Here is a 19590-nt window from a genome sequence, read left to right on the forward strand (position 1 = left end):
GTCATTCATTCAGTCACTCATTCATTCGTTCATTCAGTCACTCATTCGTTCAGTCATTCACTCCTTCACTCATTCATTCACTCTACTCATTCACTCCTTCATTCGTTCCTATTTATTGAGCCCTGACTGTGAGCAAAGCACTGCACTAAGCTCTTGGGAGAGGACAGCACGACAGTAAACAGACAACGTTCCCTGCCCATCACCGCCACAGGAAGGGCTGAGTAAATACGGTTGGTTGGACTCTCCCAAGTGCTTCGTACGGTCCTTTGCGTGTAGTAAGCGTGCAATAAATGTCACTGATGAGGATCCTTCTCTTCCTCCTCCTCTCACGGCACGGCATTGCGGGGCGCAGCAGGGGTCCGGTACCCCATTCTGCAGGTGGTAGACGTTCAGTTGGGCGTTCTGCCCACGGTCCCCCGATCCCCAGAGTAGGATGCGGCGGGGCTGGCCAGTGAGCTTATCGGGAGTCGTTCAAGCACCCCCCGGGCACGTACACCTGCAAACATATCCCCCTCCGTGTGCACCCTGACGTCCACATACCCCCCTTCCCCAGTGTGCACACTCCCACCCCGGTGCAAAGTCCCATTGGTCTGCACAGGCCCTAGGGCATAATGGACACGTACATGGGACAGTGTATATACACTAGGGAAAGCCCAGACCCCCCACACCCCTGAACCCCACCTGGAATCCCTGTCGCCCATCCCTTGATCCCCCTCACCCCAGTAAATCCAATCGAATGATCAGCTCCCTTTATTCCTTCCCTCCCCAGCCCCACAGCGCTCACATATCTATCTGTCATTTCTTTATTTGTTTAGCTGCATTGTCCGTCCCCCTCCAGGCTCTATGCTCGTTGCGGGCCGGGCCGTGTGTCCGTTTATCGTTGCTCGGGACTCTCCCGAGCTCTTGGTCCAGCGCTCTGCACACAGTAAGAGCTCAGTAAATGCGCTCGAATAATTGGATGGATGAATCGCACCCGGATCGGATTTCTTCCCGCCTGCTCGGAGACCCTCCTGGGCTAACGGGGTGGGGGCATCCTCGCCGGATTGTGTGGCGGCGGCGGCTATTAGGTTTTCCCACTCGAGGGCTCTTTGAGGGCTCCCGGAGGGCTCTCCAGAGGCTTTCCGAGATGAGGCCTCTCCACCGGAGTCGTCCTCTTCGGCCTCTCCGGCCCCTCCGCCCACCAGGGAGCCCCGAAGCCCCGCCGAGTGGTGACGGATGACAAATTATGATGATGAAGTTGTCTTGCTTTTGTCCGTCTGTCTCCCCCAATTAGACTGTGAACCCGTCATTGGGCAGGGATGGTCTCTATCTGTTGCCGAATTGTCTATTCCAAGCGCTTAGTCCAGTGGTCTGCACGTAGTAAGCGCTCAGATACTATTGAATGAATGAAACAATCGAAGCCAACCCTCTCTCCGCTGCCAAAGCCCAGCCCCCCACCCATCACTAGTATTTATTGAGCGCTCACTGTCTGCGGACACCGTACTAAACATGGGGAGAGTAAAATTGAACAGACACATTCCCTGCCCACGACGAGCTTACAGGCTAGACGGCGTATCTTAGTTGTATTTATTGAGCGCTTACTATGTGCAGAACACTGTAGTAAGCGATTGGGAGAGTACAATGGAATAATAATAATTATTCTTATGGTATTTGTTTGGCACTTAATGAGCTCTCACCCTCCCGCTCCAGAGCCTCTCCAATCTTGCCATGTGGAGTCAAATCCAGTTCCAGTTCACTAGCTGGGTGTGCCCTCCAGGAAGCTTCGGAGGTGTTTTCGGAATTCCCCATGCTCGTAGCACCGGATTTAGGAATTCAAGCTAAGGAAGCAGCATACTGCAGTGGATAGGGCCCGGGCCAGGGAGTCAGAAGGAGCTGGGTTCTAATCCAGCTTCTGCCACTTGTTTGCGGTGTGACCTTAGGCTAGTCACTTGATTTCTCTGCGCCTCGGTTACCTCAAATGCAAAATGGGGATGGAGAATGTGAGCCCCACGTGGGACGGGGACTGTGTCCAACCTGATTAGCTTGTATCTAATTAGCTTGTTTTGTTTGCTGTCTTTCTTTCCCGTTTAGACTGTGGGCCCATTGTTGGGCGGGGATTGTCTCTGGTGCCCAATTGTACATTCCAAGTGCTTAGTACAGTGTTCTGCACACAGTAAGCGCTCAATAAATACGATTGAATCTATCCCAATGCTTAGAAGAGAGCTTGGCATATAGTAAGCGCATAACAAGTACCATTATTATTATTATTCTGTGAACCCCATGTGAGACGGGCTGTGTCCCCTGATTATCTTGTCTAGATACCATTGCTTAGTACAGTGCCTAGTAATAATGATAATAGTGGTGTTTTTAAGTGCTTACCGTGTGCCAGGCAATGAGCACTGGTTGGGGAGACAAGTAGATCAAGTTGGGGACAGTCCCTGTCCCATGTGGGGCTCACAGTCTCAGTCCCCGTTTTCCAGATGAGGGAAATGAAGCCCAAAGCAGAGAAGTGGTGGAGCCGGAATTAGAACCCACGACCTTCTGTCTCCCAGGACTGTGTTTTATAGATCCTAACAAGCGCTTAACAAATACCGCTAAAAAAAAAGGAGGGGGGTTTCCTGGATTTTGGGGGTCAAGGGGAGGGGTCGAATGGGAGTCAGGAGGAACGGGGTGTGTTGCTCATCCGATTGCCCCTGTCCAGTCGTCTCGCCCCCACCCCCGGCTTCGCCCAGCTACCTGTTGATGGATGATATATTTGGTATTTTTCACCCAGTTGGGAAAGCCAGACGGCACCCACTCTGCCGGAGCCCAGAAAGGTTAAGGAATCTGCTCAAAGCCTCACAGCAGGCCCAGCAACCTTACCTCCCTTGTCGTCCCCCCCTCCTTCACCTAGCCCTAAAACCTGGAAGAGAAAGAAGGCAAAGGTCTGACCGGGAAAAAACTAAACAAAAACTCCTGCATTAGAGGGGACCCCTCGATCCACCGTTTGGAGATGATTAAAGGGCCGCGTTGGCGGGTGGGCAGACCGCGTCCTGGCTGTTGGAAAGTCTGTTTTCAGCGGGCCCCGGGTGGAGGACGTGAGGCTGGGGGGGGGGGGGGGGCGGGGGGCGGGGAGGACCCGCAATTATGCCCTTCCCCACTTTCCACTTTCCCCCCTCCCCAATTAATGATGCTGTTGAAGATGTTTTCAGATCCAAATAGCGCAATGACCATTTTGGAGAGCAATTAGCACGAAATGAGCTTGGGCTCTGGCTTAATGGCCTCGCCTAAGTGTCACTTCTCTGTGAGAGGACAGCGGAGGGCTGGACTGGGGGGAGGGGGAGGGGGTGGGGGGACCAGAACAGCCTCCCCCCACCTTCCCCCCCCAACTCTTCCCCTCCCCCTCCCCTGCTCCTCTTCCTCCTCCTCCCCCTCCTCTTCCATCTCCCCTTCCTCCCCCTCGGCCTTCCTTCCTCCCCTCCAGCCTCCCCTTCTCCCCCTCCTCCCCTTCCTTCTTCCCCTCTCCCCCCCCTCGCCCTCCTTGCCCTCCCCCCCAACATGGCATAGTGGCTAGAGCCCGGGCCTGGGAGTCAGAAGGTCTTGAGTTCTAATCCCAGCTCCGCCACTCGCCTGCTGGGTGACCGTGGGCGAGTCGTTTCACTTCTCTGGGCCTCATTGACCTCATCTATAAAATGGGGATGGACACTGGGAGCCCCCCATGGGACAGGGACTGTGTCCAACCCAATTTGCTTGAATCCATCCCAGCCTTAGTACAGTGCCTGGCACATAGTAAGCGCTTAACAGAATTATTATTAGTTATTATTATGCCCACCCAGCCCCCCTCTTTCCCCATTCCCGGCCTCCCCCGCTCAGCCTCCCTCTCAGCCTTTGAGCTTCCACCTGCTTTTCCTCTTGGATTCCTTCCCTCCCCCCCCCCCCCCATTGGGAAGGAAGGAATTCCCATTCTGGCACCTACTCCCAGGAAGCCCCCTGCCTTTCCTCCCCAGACCCTCCCAAGCGGTATCTGCTAAGCGCTTACTACGTGCCAAGCGCTATTCTAAGCGCTGGGGCAGTTACAGGGTCATCAGGTGGTCCCACGTGGAGCTCAAAGTCTTAATGAGTGATGCCCCACTGGCAACCATCCCTACCCACCGTGAGAAAGGCCTGGACTTGGGGGAGACGCCCCCGGGACCACGGGCCTCCGGGGGGGTCCAAACCCAGACCCCTTAGGGAGCAGGATGGAGGGCAGGGGGGATAGTTGGGGGTCTGCTTCCCATCTGCCCCCACCTCCCAGCCTCCTCCTCCTTGCTCTGGGGTAGACCCAGGCCCGCAGCCCCCTCCCCAGATGACCCCGGCCGCTCTGACCCGAGGACTTTTTCACCTTAGGATTTTGGGGGGGGTCGAGGGAAGAGGTGGGAGGGAGTGGGGATGGATTCCAGACATCTCTGACGTTGCCCAGCTGCTCCTGCTCCCGCCTTTCCTGCAGGTCTATTTTGGGGTCCCGGACACTGCTGTCGCCGGTGGGCGGTGCCGGCCCCCTCCCCCATCATCTCAGGACACCCCTCCGACTCCGGACACTGTCCATCGCACCGCAGCGGGGCCACCCCTTCCTTTTTGTTTTTTAATAACGTATTTGTTACGGTATTTGTTTAATGCTTACTATGTGCCGGGCACTAAACTGAGCGGTGGGTGGGTGCAAGCAAATAGCATTGGACACAGTTCCCTGTCCCACGTGGGGCTCCCGGTCTCAATCACAGATGAGGTCACCGAGGCACAGAGAAGTGAAGTGACTGGTCCAAGATCACACAGCAGACATCTGGCAGAGCCAGGATTCTTACTCTGTGCCAGGCACTGTTCTAAGCGCTGGGGTAGATACCAGCTAGTCAGGTTGGATCCACTCCCTGTCCCCCATGGGACTCACAGTCTTCATCCCCATTTGAATAATAATTATGGTTCTTGTTGTGGGCTTACTATGTGCCAGGCACTCACTGAATCCTCCTCCAGACTGTAAGCTTGGTATGGGCAGGGAACGGGTGTACCGATGTTGTTACGCTGTACTCTCCCAGCCGCTTAGTAGAGTGCTCTGCACAGAGTAAGCGCTCAATAAGCACGACTGACTGTCTGATCAGACAAGGTCCCTTTCCCCCATGGGGTTTACAGTCTACAAAGCTGGGAGAGGCAGGGAATTTTATTTTACAGATGAGGAAACCAAGGCCCAGGGAAAAACTAAGGCTTTTTCTGACTAAAAAAGGAGTTTCCACTTCTCCTACTTCCTTCTGCGTCACCCTGACACGTTCCCTTTATTCATCCCCCCGCCCCATCCCAGCCCCACACCATTTAGCTCCAGATCTCTCATTTATTTATTTCTACGAACGTCTTTCTCCCCCTCTAGATGTAAGCTCATTGTGGGCAGGGAATGTGTCTGTTTATTATTGTATTGTCCTCTACCAAGTGCTCGGTGCAGTGCTCTGCACACGGTAAGCGCCCAATAATAATAATGATGGCATTTGTTAAGCCCTTATTATGTGCCGAGCACTGTACCATTCATTCATGGAGTGTTTACTGTGTGCAGGACACTGTACTGAGCGCTTGGGAGAGAACAGTAACTCACCAAACTAACACTCTTCCCCTCTTCAAAGCCCTACTGAGAGCTCACCTCCTCCAGGAGGCCTGCCCAGACCGAGCCCCCGCCTTCCCTCTGCTTCTCCCCCTTCCTCTCCGCACTGTGCTCATTTGTATATATTATTTATTACCCTATTTATTTTCTTAATGAGGTGTACATTCCCTTGATTCTACTTATCTTGACGATGCTGTCTTGTTTTGTTTTGTTCTGTTTTGCTCTGCTGTCTGTCTCGCCCGTTTAGACTCTGAGCCTGTCGTGGGGCAGGGATGGTCTCTATCTGTTGCCGAATTGTCCATTCCAAGCGCTCAGTCCAGTGCTCTGCACATAGTAAGCGCTCAATCATTACGATTGAATGAATTAACAGTAGAACAATAAACAGGCACATTCCCTGCTCGCGACAGGCAGAGTTAGTCTAGAGGGGGTAACTGACCAGACAGAGAAGGTAGACCACTTGACCCGAGCTAGGCCGAACCCCTGAATTCCCCCCGGCTGGCAGTCCCGGCCACTCTCCTCCAGGCCCCGTGGTCTCCCGGGGCCAGGGACCGGGAGGACGTCACCAAATCAGCCAGCATCTGGAGCGGGGAGGCAAATGAAGTCACCAGCGGCCTCTATTTAAAGTTCTCTGCGGCCAGCTCTTCAGCATAATTGCCTCGTGAAGGGATCGGAGCTTTCGTTCTGAGTCACCGCCGGGACCGCGGCCGCCGGGAAGCGAGGGACCAGGCGAGGACTAGCCGGGGCCCCCGTGGGCCGCCCCCTCCCCGGCTTGACTCACCTCCCCTCCGCTCTCTCTGGCTGCCGGGACCTCGGGGAGGTTCATCAATATTAAGGGGCTTTGGGCTGCCCGGTGAATCGTCCGCTTGCCTGGGCCCAGCCAGTGACGTGCCGTGGAGAAATCCTCTGATATTTGGGGCTTTGTGGCTCAGCCTGGGACTAAAGCAAGACCTGATTTTTTTTTTTAATGCTCTTTGTTAAATGCTTACCAAGTGACAGGCGCTGTACTAAGAGCTGGGGTAGATGCGATCTAATTAGGTTGGTCACAGTCCATGCCCCGCCTGGGGTTCAGAGTCTTTATCCCCATTTTACAGATGAGGGAGCTGAGGCACAGACTCTGCCCAAGGTCACACAGCAGACAAGGAGCGGAGTCTGGTTTAGAACCCAGGTCCTTCTGACTCCCAGGCCCGGGCTCTGTCCGCTAGGCCATGCCGTGTCTCAGTTTTGATACAGCGCTTTCCCATGGGGGTTCTCATTTTCTCCTCGCAAGATCCCTGGGAGATGGGGAGAGTCTGGTGCTGTTATCCCCATTTTACAGATGAGGAAACTGAGCTCTAGAGAGGTTAAATAATATTTACGGTACTTGTTAAGCGCTGACTATGTGGCAGAACTGTACTAAGCGCCGGGGTGTATACGAGCAAGTCGGTTGGACCCAGGCCCCGTCCCACGAGGGGCTCACAGTCTCAATCCCCATTTTGTAAATGAGGTAATGAAGGCACAGAGAAGCAAAGTGACTTGCCCAAGGTCACACACAGACAAGTGGCAGCGGTGGGATTGGAACCCGTGACCCTCTAACTCCCAGGCCGTCGCTCCATCCGCTACACCATGCTGCTTAAACGCCTGGCCTGATTTCACACAGCAGCAAGTCTTCTGACTCTTAGCCCTGTCAGAGAACGGACCTAGGCTGCCCTACTCTTGGGCGGGTGTTCTCTCCCAAGACTAGAGGGATTCAGGGTAGATATGTGGAGGGACTTCCCGGAGGAAGAGACCGGGCCGGGAGAACCAGATGGTTCTGAGGACCGCATCCGCGGGGGACATCCCAGCCTGTCGTAGATGAGTTTGCTTTGCCGCGCTCTTTGGGCGGAAGCAGGAGGATGGATTGAGCTGGCTTCTCATTGAGCTCCCTTTGAGGAAGACCTTCCTCGATTCTAACCCGCATCCCTCTTGCTCCACTCAGTTCACCTTCCCCATGTCCTCAACTGAGGACTGGCACTAGGGAAAATATGCGACCTGGAGAGTCCCAGTTCTGGTGCCGCCTCCCTCGACGCCAAGGTGAGGGCCCTATGGGAGAGTAGGTGGGATTTGGGCTTGGATGTCTTGGGTGTTTCTGACCCTCAGGGACCCAGAAAGAGTTGCCTGCGCGGTGTGGGCCTGCGCGGTGTCCGGGCTCTTCCAGGCAGCGGGTCGTGGGTGGTGCCCCCCATCGCTTGCACCCCAGCCCGTCGCCGGACCCCCGTCCCTACCCACCGTTGCTGTGACAGAACAGGGGACCCCAAGGGCCTCTCCTCCCCTGCATCCTTGATCCCCGCATGATCCTCCCGGGATCCCCTCTAGACCGTGAGTCCGGAATGTGTCTGATATTCTGTGGTACTCTCCCCAGTGCTTAGTACAGTGCTTTGCACACAGGGCTCAATAAATACAATTAATAATAATAATCACCGGTCCACAGCCTTGCCAGGGGACAGTCCCCATTGCCTTGGCGGCTCCTTCCCCGAGGGTCCCGTCGGACACCTGGGCTGGCTTCAACCTCGCCATAAGGGGCAGCCAGGGCTGGGTCTGGGGGTCCGAGGGTCCAGAAGCCCCAGGGTGGGGCAGAGAGGGGGCGGTGGGAATGGGTCCCCCAGGGCATCCCTGCTCTCCGGGGCAAGAGATGCCACGTGGAAGGAGCCTGGCGTGCCCCTGGAGTCCCCCGCCCCCCGTGAGCATCATCCCGGCTCTTAGCACCAGGGCAAACGGGCCTCATGGGAGCCAGTTGGGCGCGGGTGCGTGGGGGCTCCCCGCGCAGCTCTGCCCGCATGCTTGCCCACATTCGTTCACGCACTCGCTCACTCATCCTGCCACCCCTTAGGCCTCTCGGGCCGGGGCGGATGACGAAGGGGCCCGGCTGGCCCGGCTCCAGGACCGCATGCATCCCTCCGACAGCGCTCCCCGAACAGCAGTGGAGGTGGGCGAACTGGGCTCGGGTTAGGGGAGTAGGGGGGAACGCCAGAGAGGGCACCGCGGCATCACCTGCGGCTGAATTTTCCAGCTGACCTCGGGTCACAGGACAGAAAAGAAGCAGCGAGCAGCAGCCCGGCCTAGCGGGAAGGCCCGGAGCCTGGGAGGCAGAGGAGATGGCTTCTAATCCCGGCTCTGCCACGTGTCTGCTGTGTGACCTTGGTCGAGTCACTTCCCTTCTTTGGGTCTCAGTTCCCTCATCTGTAAAATAGGGATAAAGACTGTGAGCCCCATGCGGGGCAGGGACCCGGTCCAAACCGATTACCTTGTATCTACCCCAGTGCTTAGAACAGTTCCTGGCACATAGAGTTTAACCGACACCATTGGCAACCACAACAATGAGCACTTACTAGGTGCTTCCTCGGGTAGATCCAAGCTAATCAAGTTGGACACAGTCCCTATTCCAAGTGGGGTTCACGGTCCCCCCACCCCCCGACCCCCGACCCTGGGTCTCCTGAGTGTTTGGCTTGAAGAAAGGGGCGCTGAGAGGAGCGGAGGGAGGTGGGAGATCCGGGCCATAGTAAACTCCTAAATAATACTATCGCTAATGTGACTACTATTGTGTGACCTTGGGCAAGTCGCTGTACCTCTCTGGGTCTCGGTATCTTGACCTGTGAAACGGCACGAATGTTCTCTGCACCCCCCGCCAATCTCTCACAGGGTCAGATGGAGGTGTAACCTGGAAAGGTGCTCAGAGACCTTCAGATGAAGGGGCATTTAGAGCAGCCCTCCTTCCCTCCCTTCCTTCCTCTCTCCTCCTCCTCTTCCCTCCATCTTTCCCTCCCTCCTCCACCCCCCTCCCTCCGTGGACACCCCCTCCCCACGCACTGGGTGGATCGAGGTGTAACTGGGAAAGGTGCTTTGAGATCTCCAGAGGAAAGGGTCGTTTTGGCCAGACCCCTCTCCCTCCCTTTTCCTTCTTCTCTCCTCTTCCTCTTCCCTCCATCTCTCCTTCCCTCCCTCTTTTTCCCCCCTTGTAGGCACCCCCTTCTCCTCAGCGTTCGGCTCAAGGTGTAAATCCTAGTCTAGAGGACAGAGCCCCAGCCCTGGAAGTCAGAAGGACCTGGATTCTAATCCTGGCACCCCTTCCTGTCTGCTGTGACCTTGGGCAAGTCACTTCACTTTTCCGTGCCTCAGGGCCCTCATCTGTAAAATGGGCATGAAGACTGTGAGCCCCGTATGGGACAGGGACTACATCCCACCTGATTAGCTTGGATCTACCCCGGCGCTTAGTACAGTGCCCGGCACATAATAAGCGCTTCACGAATACCATAGAAGCAAAACAGAAACCCGGATAGGTGCTCTGGAGGTCTTTGGAGGGGCCGACCCTTCTTTCCTCCCTCCCCAGTAGAAGCCCCCCCCCCGACCCCCCGGGACGAGTCCCTCTCCCCTCCCCAGGGGCTCGGTGGGAGGGGGAAGGTCGCGGACGGCTTTTTCCATCCAGTCCTGGATGGATGCTCTACTCTGCAGCTGCTGGTGGTGAGTCAATGAACACTAAGGCTGGGTGGGGGGAAGGGGATGGTGCCGGGGGGGCTCAAAGGGGGTGTATATGTGCATCTGTGTGTGTGTGTGTGTATGTGTTGGGGGGGGGTTCCTGCAGTCAGAGCTGAAGAAGGGCGGACCCCACCCCCGCTTGCATCCGTCGCCCAGTGTCACCCGAGGAGTCAGGGCCAGGCCGGATTTCTCAGGGGGAGGGCTTCGTGGGACGCCTGGGTCCAACTGTCCATCTCGCCCCGGCCAGTTAGCAACCCGCGCCTGCCCTTGGGGAGGCCTCAGTCGCTCTCCCTCCCCGCCTGGGTTCTCTCCTTCCTCTCCCTCAGATCCTGCGGGTTTCGTTAGGCCGCACCTGGATCCCGCCTCCAGCTCCTGAGGCTGCCCCGGGGGGGTCGGGGAGGGGGTGGGGGTGGGTCGCTGGGGGTCTCTGGGGGGGCCCTGGGGTCTCTGGGGATGATGGAGCCTCTGGGAGGGGACACCGGGGGTCTCTGGGCCCACCGCCCCTTCTCCATCGTCTCGTCCCTCCCGGACCCCGCAGGAATGGGATCCCCCCGATACTCCCCCTCCCCCAAACTGAAAGACGCGTCCATTTCATTCATTCGATCGTATTTATTGAGGGCCTACTATCTGCAGAGCTTGTATCCATCCCAGAGGTTAGTACAGTGCCTGGCACACAGTGAGGGCTTAACAGACACCCCAGTTATTATTAAAGGTTTGAGGGGAGGCAAACCAGCCCAGAGCGTGACCTCCTTCCTGAACTGCTGGGTAACCGGGGAAGACTCACTTTCCCTCTCTGGGCCTCATTCTTAATTTCGGTGCTATCTGTGTAGCGCTTAGTATGTGCCACGTATTGTACTAAACGCTGGCTCGATCCAAGCTAATGGGATCTGGCACTGACCCTGTCCCATATGGGGCTCACAGTCTAAGAGGAAGAGAGGCAGATATTGAATCCCCATGTTGCAGAAGGGAAAATTGAGCCACAAGAGAAGTGAAATGACAGTTATAATTGTGGTATTTGTTTAGCGCTTACTATGTGCCAAGCACTGTAAGCTCGTCGTCGGCAGGGAATGTGCCTGCCTATTGTTCTATTACTCTCCCAAACGCTTAGTTCGGAGCTCTGAACACAGTAAGCGCTTAATCAGTACTATTGATTGAATGAATGAATGAAGTTCTAAGTGCTGGGGTAGAGAGAAGCAGCGTGGCCCAGTGGTAAGAGCCCGGGCTTGGGAGTCAGAGGTCGTGGGTTCTAATCCTGGCTCTGCCACCTGTCAGCTGGGTGACTTTGGGTGAGTCACTTCATTTCTCTGTACCTCAGTTCGTTCATCTGTAAAATGGGGATGAAGACTGTGAGCCCCACGTGGGACAACATGATCACCTTGTATTCCCCCCCTACCACCACCACCACGCTTAGAACAGTGCTTCGCACATAGCCAGTGCTTAACAAATGCCATCATTAATATATTAATATATAAGTTAATCAGGTTGGACAGAGTCCCTGTCCAATGTGGGGCTCACGGTCTTCATCCCCATTTTACAGATCAGGGAACTGAGGCCCAGAAAAGTGAAGTGACTTGCCCAGGGTCACAGAGCAGACAAGTGCTTAACAAATTCCCTAAAAACGCTCAAAAAGGAGCGTTAATTGGTGAGAGATGGAGCCCAGGCTGAGCGTGGTGGAACCCTGAGAGCTCCTGCTCCTTTCCCTCTCCCCCTCCTCTCTTCCCTCCCCTCATCCCCTTCTCCCTTTCCCCCCATCCCCTACTTCTCAGTAAACTCATAGTGGGCGGGAAACTGCCAATTCTGCTGCCATGAAAGTACCGGAAAGATCCCGGGCCTGGGAGTCCGAGGACATGGGTTCGAATCCCAACTCCTCCACGTGTCTGCTGCGCGACTTTAGGCAAGTCACTTCCCTTCCTCTGTGCCTCAGTTCCCTCACCTGTCAAATGGGGATTAGTACCGTGAGCCTTATGTGGGACAGGGACTGTGTCCAACCTGATGACCTCCTACCTACCCTGGCACTTAGACTAGTGCTTGGCACGCAGTAAGCGCTTAACAAGTGCCATGCTTATTATCATCATTACGGCACTCTGCGCAGAGTCAGTGCCCACTAACGATCACTGGCTTGGGAGCCCGGAGGTCGTGGGTTCTAATCCCGGCTCCGCCACCTGTCGGCTCTGTGCGTTGAGGCAAGTCACTTCACTTCTCTGGCCCTCAGTTGCCTCATCTGTAAAATGGGGATGAAGACTGAGCCCCACGTGGGACAACCTGATGACCTCTTATCTCCCCCAGCGCTGGCACATAGTAAGCGCTCAACAGATACCATCATTATGATAATTATTATCGTACCTCCCCCGGTGCTTAGAACAGTGCTTGGCACATGGTAAGTGCTAAACAAATACCATCATTATGATGATTATTAATGTACCTCCCCCGGCGCTTAGAACAGAGCTTGGCACAGGGTAAGCGCTTAACAAATATCATTATGATGATGATGATCACTGATGGATGGATTTGAGCACCCTTCTCTCTGTCCACACTCCCCACACGTCCTCCCGTCCTGTTCCCCCTCCCCTATTTCCCCTGCGTCCCCTTTCCCGACCTCTCCCCCTTCCCTCTCCCCCTCTGCGCGCTCCTGTGTCCTCGGGGCTCCGGGGCCAGGGGGAGGGGGTCCCCGGCACTGAGAGGGGCCGGGGGTGGGCGGGCCGGGCTCGCTGGGGGCGGGACTGGACCGGACCCCGCCCCTGCTGGAGCCGTTAAAACGGGGAGCCCGGCTGCGCCCCCCTAGAGCGGCTCCATCCCGCCGCCCGGAGCGCACCCATTTGAGAGGCGAGGAGGAGGAGGAGGAGGCGGCGGGTTGACCTCTGACCCCTGACCCCGAGCCGGACCCCGCGGAGAGCAGGACCCTTTCGCCCACCCCAGCATCCCCATTCGTCCCTCTCCGCCCGTCCACTCGGGGGGTGTCCACTGGGGTGTCCATGGCGCGCCGAGCGGGAGTCGGGGGCTGGGCCGGGTCTGGGGCCTGGGTTTGGCCGCCCCCTCCTCCTCCTTCATCTTCCCCTTCTCCTTCTCCTCCTCCCCCTCCTCCTCCTCCTCTGCTGCTGGTCCTGCTGGTCCTGCTGGTCCTGTCCGGCCAGGCGGCCGCCTGGTACAAGCACGTGGCCAGCCCTCGCTACCACACCGTGGGCCGCGCCTCTGGCCTGCTCATGGGCATCCGCCGCTCGCCCTACCTCTGGCGCAGGGCCCTGGGGGCCCCGCTCCAGGACACCTGGGGAGGGGCCGGGGACCCCTGGGCCCGGACCGGGCCGCGGAGACGCCGGACACTGAGCCCCCCCGGGGACGGAGCCTGCGGACCAAGCTGGGGGACATCGGGACGCCAGAACGGGGACCCGGGCCCGAGGGCCCTGCGGGCCGGACAGCCAGGTACAGCGCTGAAGGCCCGAGCGGGGGACCGGGTGGGATCCCGACTTGGGTGGGGAGCGGTCTGGGGCAGGAGGGTCTGCAGGGGTGGAGGCTAGGCTCCCCTTCCTTGTTCCCCTCTCAGCTGCCGCTCTAGTAATGATGGTGTTGGTTAAGCGCTTACGATGTGCCAAGCACTGGTCTGAGTCCTGGGGTAGATACTAGGTCATCAGGTTGTCCCGCGTGGGGCTCACAATCTTCACCCCCATTTTCCAGGTGAGGTAACCGAACCCCAGAGAAGTGAAGTGGCTGGCCCAAGGTCACACGGCAGACAAGTTGGAGGAGTCAGGATTAGAACCCACGTCCTCTGACTCCCAAGCCCCGGCTCTTTCCACAAAGCCACGGTGCTTCTCTAGTGCGGGGAGAGGAGGAAAACTAGCAGAGAAGGACCGGGACAGAGACAGATGAATGAAACAGAGATAGTGACAGGCAGGCAGAGACAGAGACTTACAGAGGCAGAAATAGGCAGAGAAAGACAGACTGACATCAAACAGATGAGGGACAGAAAAACAAAGACCCACAGACATTCACTCATTCCTTCGATTCTATTTATTGAGCACTTACCGCGTGGACTAAGCATTTGGAAGAACAAACAGACGAGGGACAGGGAAAAACAGAGATGGACAGACGAGGAGGTAGAGGCAGGTAATTAGAGACAGAGACCCACAGAAAGAGAGAGACGGAGACGGAGAGCTAGAGGCAGAAAGAGAGAGAAAGAGACAAATGGAGAGACAAAGACAGAAAGAGATGGAGACTGAGCAGCAGTGGGGTCGGGGTTGGACTACCGGATCATTAAGCCCCCCCCCAACCCGTCCCCAAAGTCTCCCCTCAGTCCCCAGCCGGGTTCCAGGTCGACAGTGGAGTGAGCCCGGGCCTGAGAATCAGAAGGACCTGGGTTCTAATTCCGACTCCACCACTTGTCTGCTGTGTGACCTTGGGCAAGTCACTTCACTTCTATGTGCCTCAGGGACCTCATCTGCAAAATGGAGATTAAGCCTGTGAGCCCCATGAGGGACATGGACTGGGTCCAACCCAATTAGCTAGTATCTGCCCTGGCGTGTAGTACAGAGCCTAGCACAAAGTAGGAGCTAAACAAATACCATTAAAAAAACTGTTGGGGATGGACACCTTGTCCCCATTCCCCGGGGCCTCCTGGGGGACAGGGGGAGGGGCAGTGTCCGGCACAAGCTCAGAGACCCCAGCCCAGCCTGGAAGGCTCATTGGGAGGTGGGAGACCTGGCATTGCCCAGCCTGCAGGGGGTCTATTGGCAGGGTTTGGGCTGCAACTATGCCCGATTTCACCGGATGGAGGGAATGCCCCCCTCCCCTACCACCGGCTCCTTCCCCCGTTTCCGGCTCCTTCCGCCTCAGGAGCCTGGACTGGTCACAGCTGGTGCCCACAGGGCCACTGGGGACTGGGGGGACACTCTCGCTGAAGGAGGAGGTGGCTCTGCCTACTGGGGGCGGGGATGGGGGCTCCTCCTCTCCACCCGCCTGACCCCACCCTGACTCGACCCTTTGACCCTGCCCCCCACCCCCTATTCCTTTGCAGACCCTGCGGAGACCCAGCTCCCGCAATGCTCCCTACGAGAGCCTCTCGGCCTCTCTGAGGCCCCACCCCCTGATCCTGAACCTGACCTCTGATCCCGACTCCCACTCCTGACCTTGACCCCACCCTCCATTCCTTCATTCAGTCGTATTTATTGAGTGCTTACTGTGTGCAAAGCACTGTACTAAGGGCTTGGGAGAGTACAATATAATAACAGACACATTCCTGGCCACAACGAGCTCACCATCTTGAGGGGGAGGCAGACAATATAAATAAATAGATAAATAAATTCCAGATCTACAGATATCTACATATGTGCTGTGGGGATGGGAGGGACGATGAATAAAGGAGCAGGTCAGAGCGGCGCAGAAGGGAGTGGGGGCAGAGGAGAGGAGGGCTCAGTCAGGGAAGGCTTCTTGGAGGAGATGGGCTTTCATGTTCCTTTGCAGAGTCTGCGGAGACCTGGCTCCGGCGGTGCCCCCCAAGCCTGTCGTCCTCTTTGAGGCCCCGGACCCGCTCCCGACAAGCCCTTCTCTTGTGATGCTCCTTCCTCCAACTTCTCCTCCTCCAGCAGCCCTCGGGGATTGAGGCTCGGCAGGCCGCCCCCCCCCCCCCCCCATCTTGCTCCGCTCCGGAACCCCCCAGAGTCGGATCAGCCCCCGCTCCCTCATCCCGCACAGCCCCCCCAGGGGCTCCCCTCCCGCCGGCGGGCAGAGAAGACCTTCATCCGGGGCTCTTTCGGTCATGTCTGGGCTTCTCGCGACGCGCGTATCTGGCCGTGCTGAGTTTGTGCGTTTACGGGACTCCACGCTCATTAAATCACCCATGATTCAAACGAGGCCTGTAGGCTTTGTGTCCTTGACGTCCCTCCCTCCGTCCGTCCGTCTGGCCGCCCCCTCCCTTGAGAAGCAGCGTGGCGTAGTGGATGGAGCCCGGGTCTGGGAGTCAGAAGGTGGTGGGTTCTAATGCCGGCTCCGCCACTTGTCTGCTGGGTGACCTTGAACAAGTTACTTCACTTCTCTGGGCCCCAGTTACCTTCTCTGTAAAATGGGAATTAAGGCCAAGTCTCCTGCAGGACATGGACTGTGTCCAACCTGATTAGCTGGTATTTACCCCAGCACTTAATACGGTGCCTGGCATACAGTAAGTGCTTAACAAATATCTTAAAAACAAAGTTGGGGTTCAGAGGGGATAGAGGTCAGAGGGAGAGGGCCTCAGAGAGGTGGGAGAGCAGGGGCCCGAAGGGGCTAGAGTTCAAAGGGTTTGGGAGTCAGAGAGAACCAAACTCAAAGGGGCTAGCGGTCAGAGGGTTGAGGGGGGTCACATGAAGCTTCAAGGTTAGCGGTCAGAGGGTCATGGAGAGGTGGGCCTAGCGTTCAGAGGGTTGGGAATAATGGGGGCTGGCAGTCAGAGGGTTGGGGTCAGAGCCCAGAGGAGCAGAGCTGGATGATGTGGGAGGTTTGCAGCCCAGGGCACAGGCAGGAGGGGTGTGGGCCAGGCTGACCGCTATCCCCGGCTGGAAGTCAGACCTTGGGGACTGGCATAGGGAGCTGATAGGGGTGGGGGGAGCCTGCCCAGCCCCTCATAGAGAACCCCCAGGCTAGAGCACTGGACTGCATGCCAGGACCCTTGGGTACCATCCCCTGCTCCTCGGGCCCATTGCGAGCCACGGGACAAGCCCCTCCCACTCGAAAGCTGTTCCCTCAGGGTGGCAAAACACCAACGGCGCTTAGTACAGTGTCTGACACATAGCAAGCTCTGAACAAATACCAACATCATAAAAAAAAACCTCTGGAGAAGTCTGAGGCCGGAGCCCCATTCGATCAATTAGTGGTATTTATCGAACGCTTATCGTGTGCCGAGCACCGTACTAAGCGGTTGGGGGAATACAATACAACAGAACCGGTAGACACGTTCCCTGATCCCCCCTCCTCAAAAGTCTCCCGTGGTTGCCCATTCACCTCCATATCAAACAAAAACTCCTCACCACTGACTTTAGAGCTGTCCATCACCTTGCCCCCTCCTAAGTGCTTAGTACAGTGCTCTGCACATAGTAAGCTCTCAATAAATACTATTGAATGAATACCTCACCTCCCTTCTCTCCTTCTACACAATACCACAATAATTCTTATTACTCGGTAGAGCTGGGGGTGCTAGTTATGGTGGAGGTGGTCGTACATAGTTATGGTTATAACTCTATTTATTTTTACTCATGATGTGTATAGATCTATAATTCTATTTATTGATAATGATGCTACTGATGCCTGCTTCCTTGTTTTGCTGTCTCCCCCATTCTAGACTTTGAGCCCGGTGTGGGCAGGGATGGTTTCTATTTGGTGCTGAATTGTCCTCTCCCAAGCGCTTAATACAGTGCTCTGCACACAGTAAGCGCTCTCTAAATACGATTAAATGAATAATGACTGCCGGTGGGGTGGAGATGGTGCTGGTTGGCTGGTGGTGAGGCTGGTGGTGGAAGTGGTGGTAGCAGTACGGCATATCGGTTAGAGCCCGGGCCCGGGAGTCGGAAGGTTGGGGGTTCTAGTCCCGGCTCCGCCGCTTGTCTACCGTGCGACCTTGGGCAAGTCACTTCGCTTCTCTGGGCTCCGGTTCCCTCACCTGTAGAATGGGGATGGTGACCATGAGCCCCACGTGGGGCAGGGACTGCGTCCAACCTGATTTACTCTTCTCCACCCCAGCGCTCAGCACGGTCCCTGGCAAACGGACGGTAAGCACTCAACAAATGCCGTCATTATTATTATCAGGGGTGCCAGGGGTCCCGGTGGCTGGGGTGGAGAGGGTGGAGGCGGTGGAGGAGTGAGGATGGCAGAGGAAACCGCGGCAGAAACCAGACTGGCTCTCCCCGGGGTTTCTGGAATGAGAGCCTGGGGCGGCGGGGAGCGAGGGGCACACGGCCCAGCTCTTCCTTCGCAATGATCTTCCCTGGCCGGCGTCCCACCCAGCTGTGTCACGCTCCTCGTGCCAACTCAGCCAGGGGCGTCCGTCAGCTGCACGCTGCAATATTCATGCAGTGCCCTTGCCAGGCTGGGCCCAGTCCAGCCGATTCACACCACCCAAGATCACTCCTGCTTCTTCCTGGTCTGGGGTCCCGACCCGTCCACTCCTGCTGGCCACAGGGCCCTGCCCGAAATCTGTGCCCCTCCGCCTGCTCCCCCTCCCTAATAGCAATAATAATTATGGCATTTGTTAAGTGCTTACTCTGTGCCAGGCACTGTTCTAGGCGCTGGGGTAGATACAAGATAATCGGGGTGGACACAGTCCCCGTCCCACACGAGACTCACAGTCTTTATCCCTAGATGAGGGAACCGAGCAGAGACAAGTGAAGTGGCTGGCCCAAGGTCATATGGCAGACAAGTGGTGGAGCCGGGATTAGAACCCATGACCTGCTGACTCCCGGGCCCGAGCTCTAGCCATTAGGCCATGCTGCCTCTTGTGCCTACGCTGCTGGCAGCCTTAGAGGCAGCACGGTCAGGGGAGTCAGTATCTGGGACCAGGTTCTAATTCCTGCTCTGCCACTGGCCCGCTGGGTGACCTTGGGCAAAGCACTGCCATGCTCCAGGCCCCGGTTTCCTCCTCCATCGAAGAGGGATGAGATCCCGGCTCATTCCCTCAGCGCTATGTGGGACAGGGGCTGATCCGACCTGATTATCTTGGACCTCCCCCAGCGTTGAGCGCAGTGGTCAGGACAGAGTAAGCGCTCAGTCAGACCATAACTACCCAGACTACAGGAAGGCAAGGGGAGGATGCAGTGCTCACCCCAGGAGGAAGTGGGGGACCAGTACAGCATTCGCTGCTGTGAATTAGGACTCCAGAGACCACACCCCAATGCACCAGAGACATTAAAGCTTTCATTCATTTATTCAATCGTATTTATTGAGCGCTTACTGTGTGCAGAACACTCTACTAAGCGCTTAGGATGGACCCCCCCTTGTTAATAATAATAACAGCAGCAATAATAATGATAATGGTGATGATAATGATGATAATAATAATAAGCAAGTTCATTAAGTACTTAGTTTGCGCCAAGTCCCGTACCAAATGCTGGGGGAGATTCAAGTTAATCAGGTGGGACACAGTCCCTGGCCCACATGGGGTCACGCTCTAAGTTGTCAGGTCAGACAGTCAGTCAACTGTATTGATTGAGCGCTTAGTGTGTGCAGAGCACTGTACCATGCGCTTGGGAGAATCCTCTATAACAATATAGAGAGAAGCAATATGGACAATATGAACAATATGGAGAAGCAGCGTGGCTCAGTGGAAAGAGCACGGGCTTTGGAGTCAGAGGTCATGGGTTCGAATCCCGGCTCTGCCACTTGTCAGCTGTGTGACTGTGGGCAAGTCACTTAACTTCTCTGTGCCTCAGTTACCTCATCTATAAAATGGGGATTAAGACTGTGAGCCCCACGTGGGACAACCAGATTCCCCTGTGTCTACCCCAGCGCTTAGAACAGTGCTCTGCACATAGTAAGTGCTTAACAAATACCAACATTATTATTATTATTATATA

General features: G+C 56.4%; 1 protein-coding gene across 1 annotated transcript; it reads left to right on the forward strand.

The window, feature by feature from the left end:
* The first annotated feature begins 12864 nt into the window (after positions 1-12864).
* NPW (neuropeptide W) lies at positions 12865-15904 on the forward strand. The gene is made up of 2 exons (XM_029049245.1): positions 12865-13480; positions 15515-15904. The coding sequence occupies exons 1-2, from the start codon at positions 13036-13038 to the stop codon at positions 15604-15606; spliced, it is 537 nt and encodes a 178-aa protein (XP_028905078.1). The 5' UTR covers positions 12865-13035; the 3' UTR covers positions 15607-15904.
* The last annotated feature ends 3686 nt before the right edge of the window (positions 15905-19590 follow it).

Source organism: Ornithorhynchus anatinus, chromosome 21 (genome assembly GCF_004115215.2).
Source record: "Ornithorhynchus anatinus isolate Pmale09 chromosome 21, mOrnAna1.pri.v4, whole genome shotgun sequence".
Lineage (NCBI taxonomy): Eukaryota > Metazoa > Chordata > Mammalia > Monotremata > Ornithorhynchidae > Ornithorhynchus > Ornithorhynchus anatinus.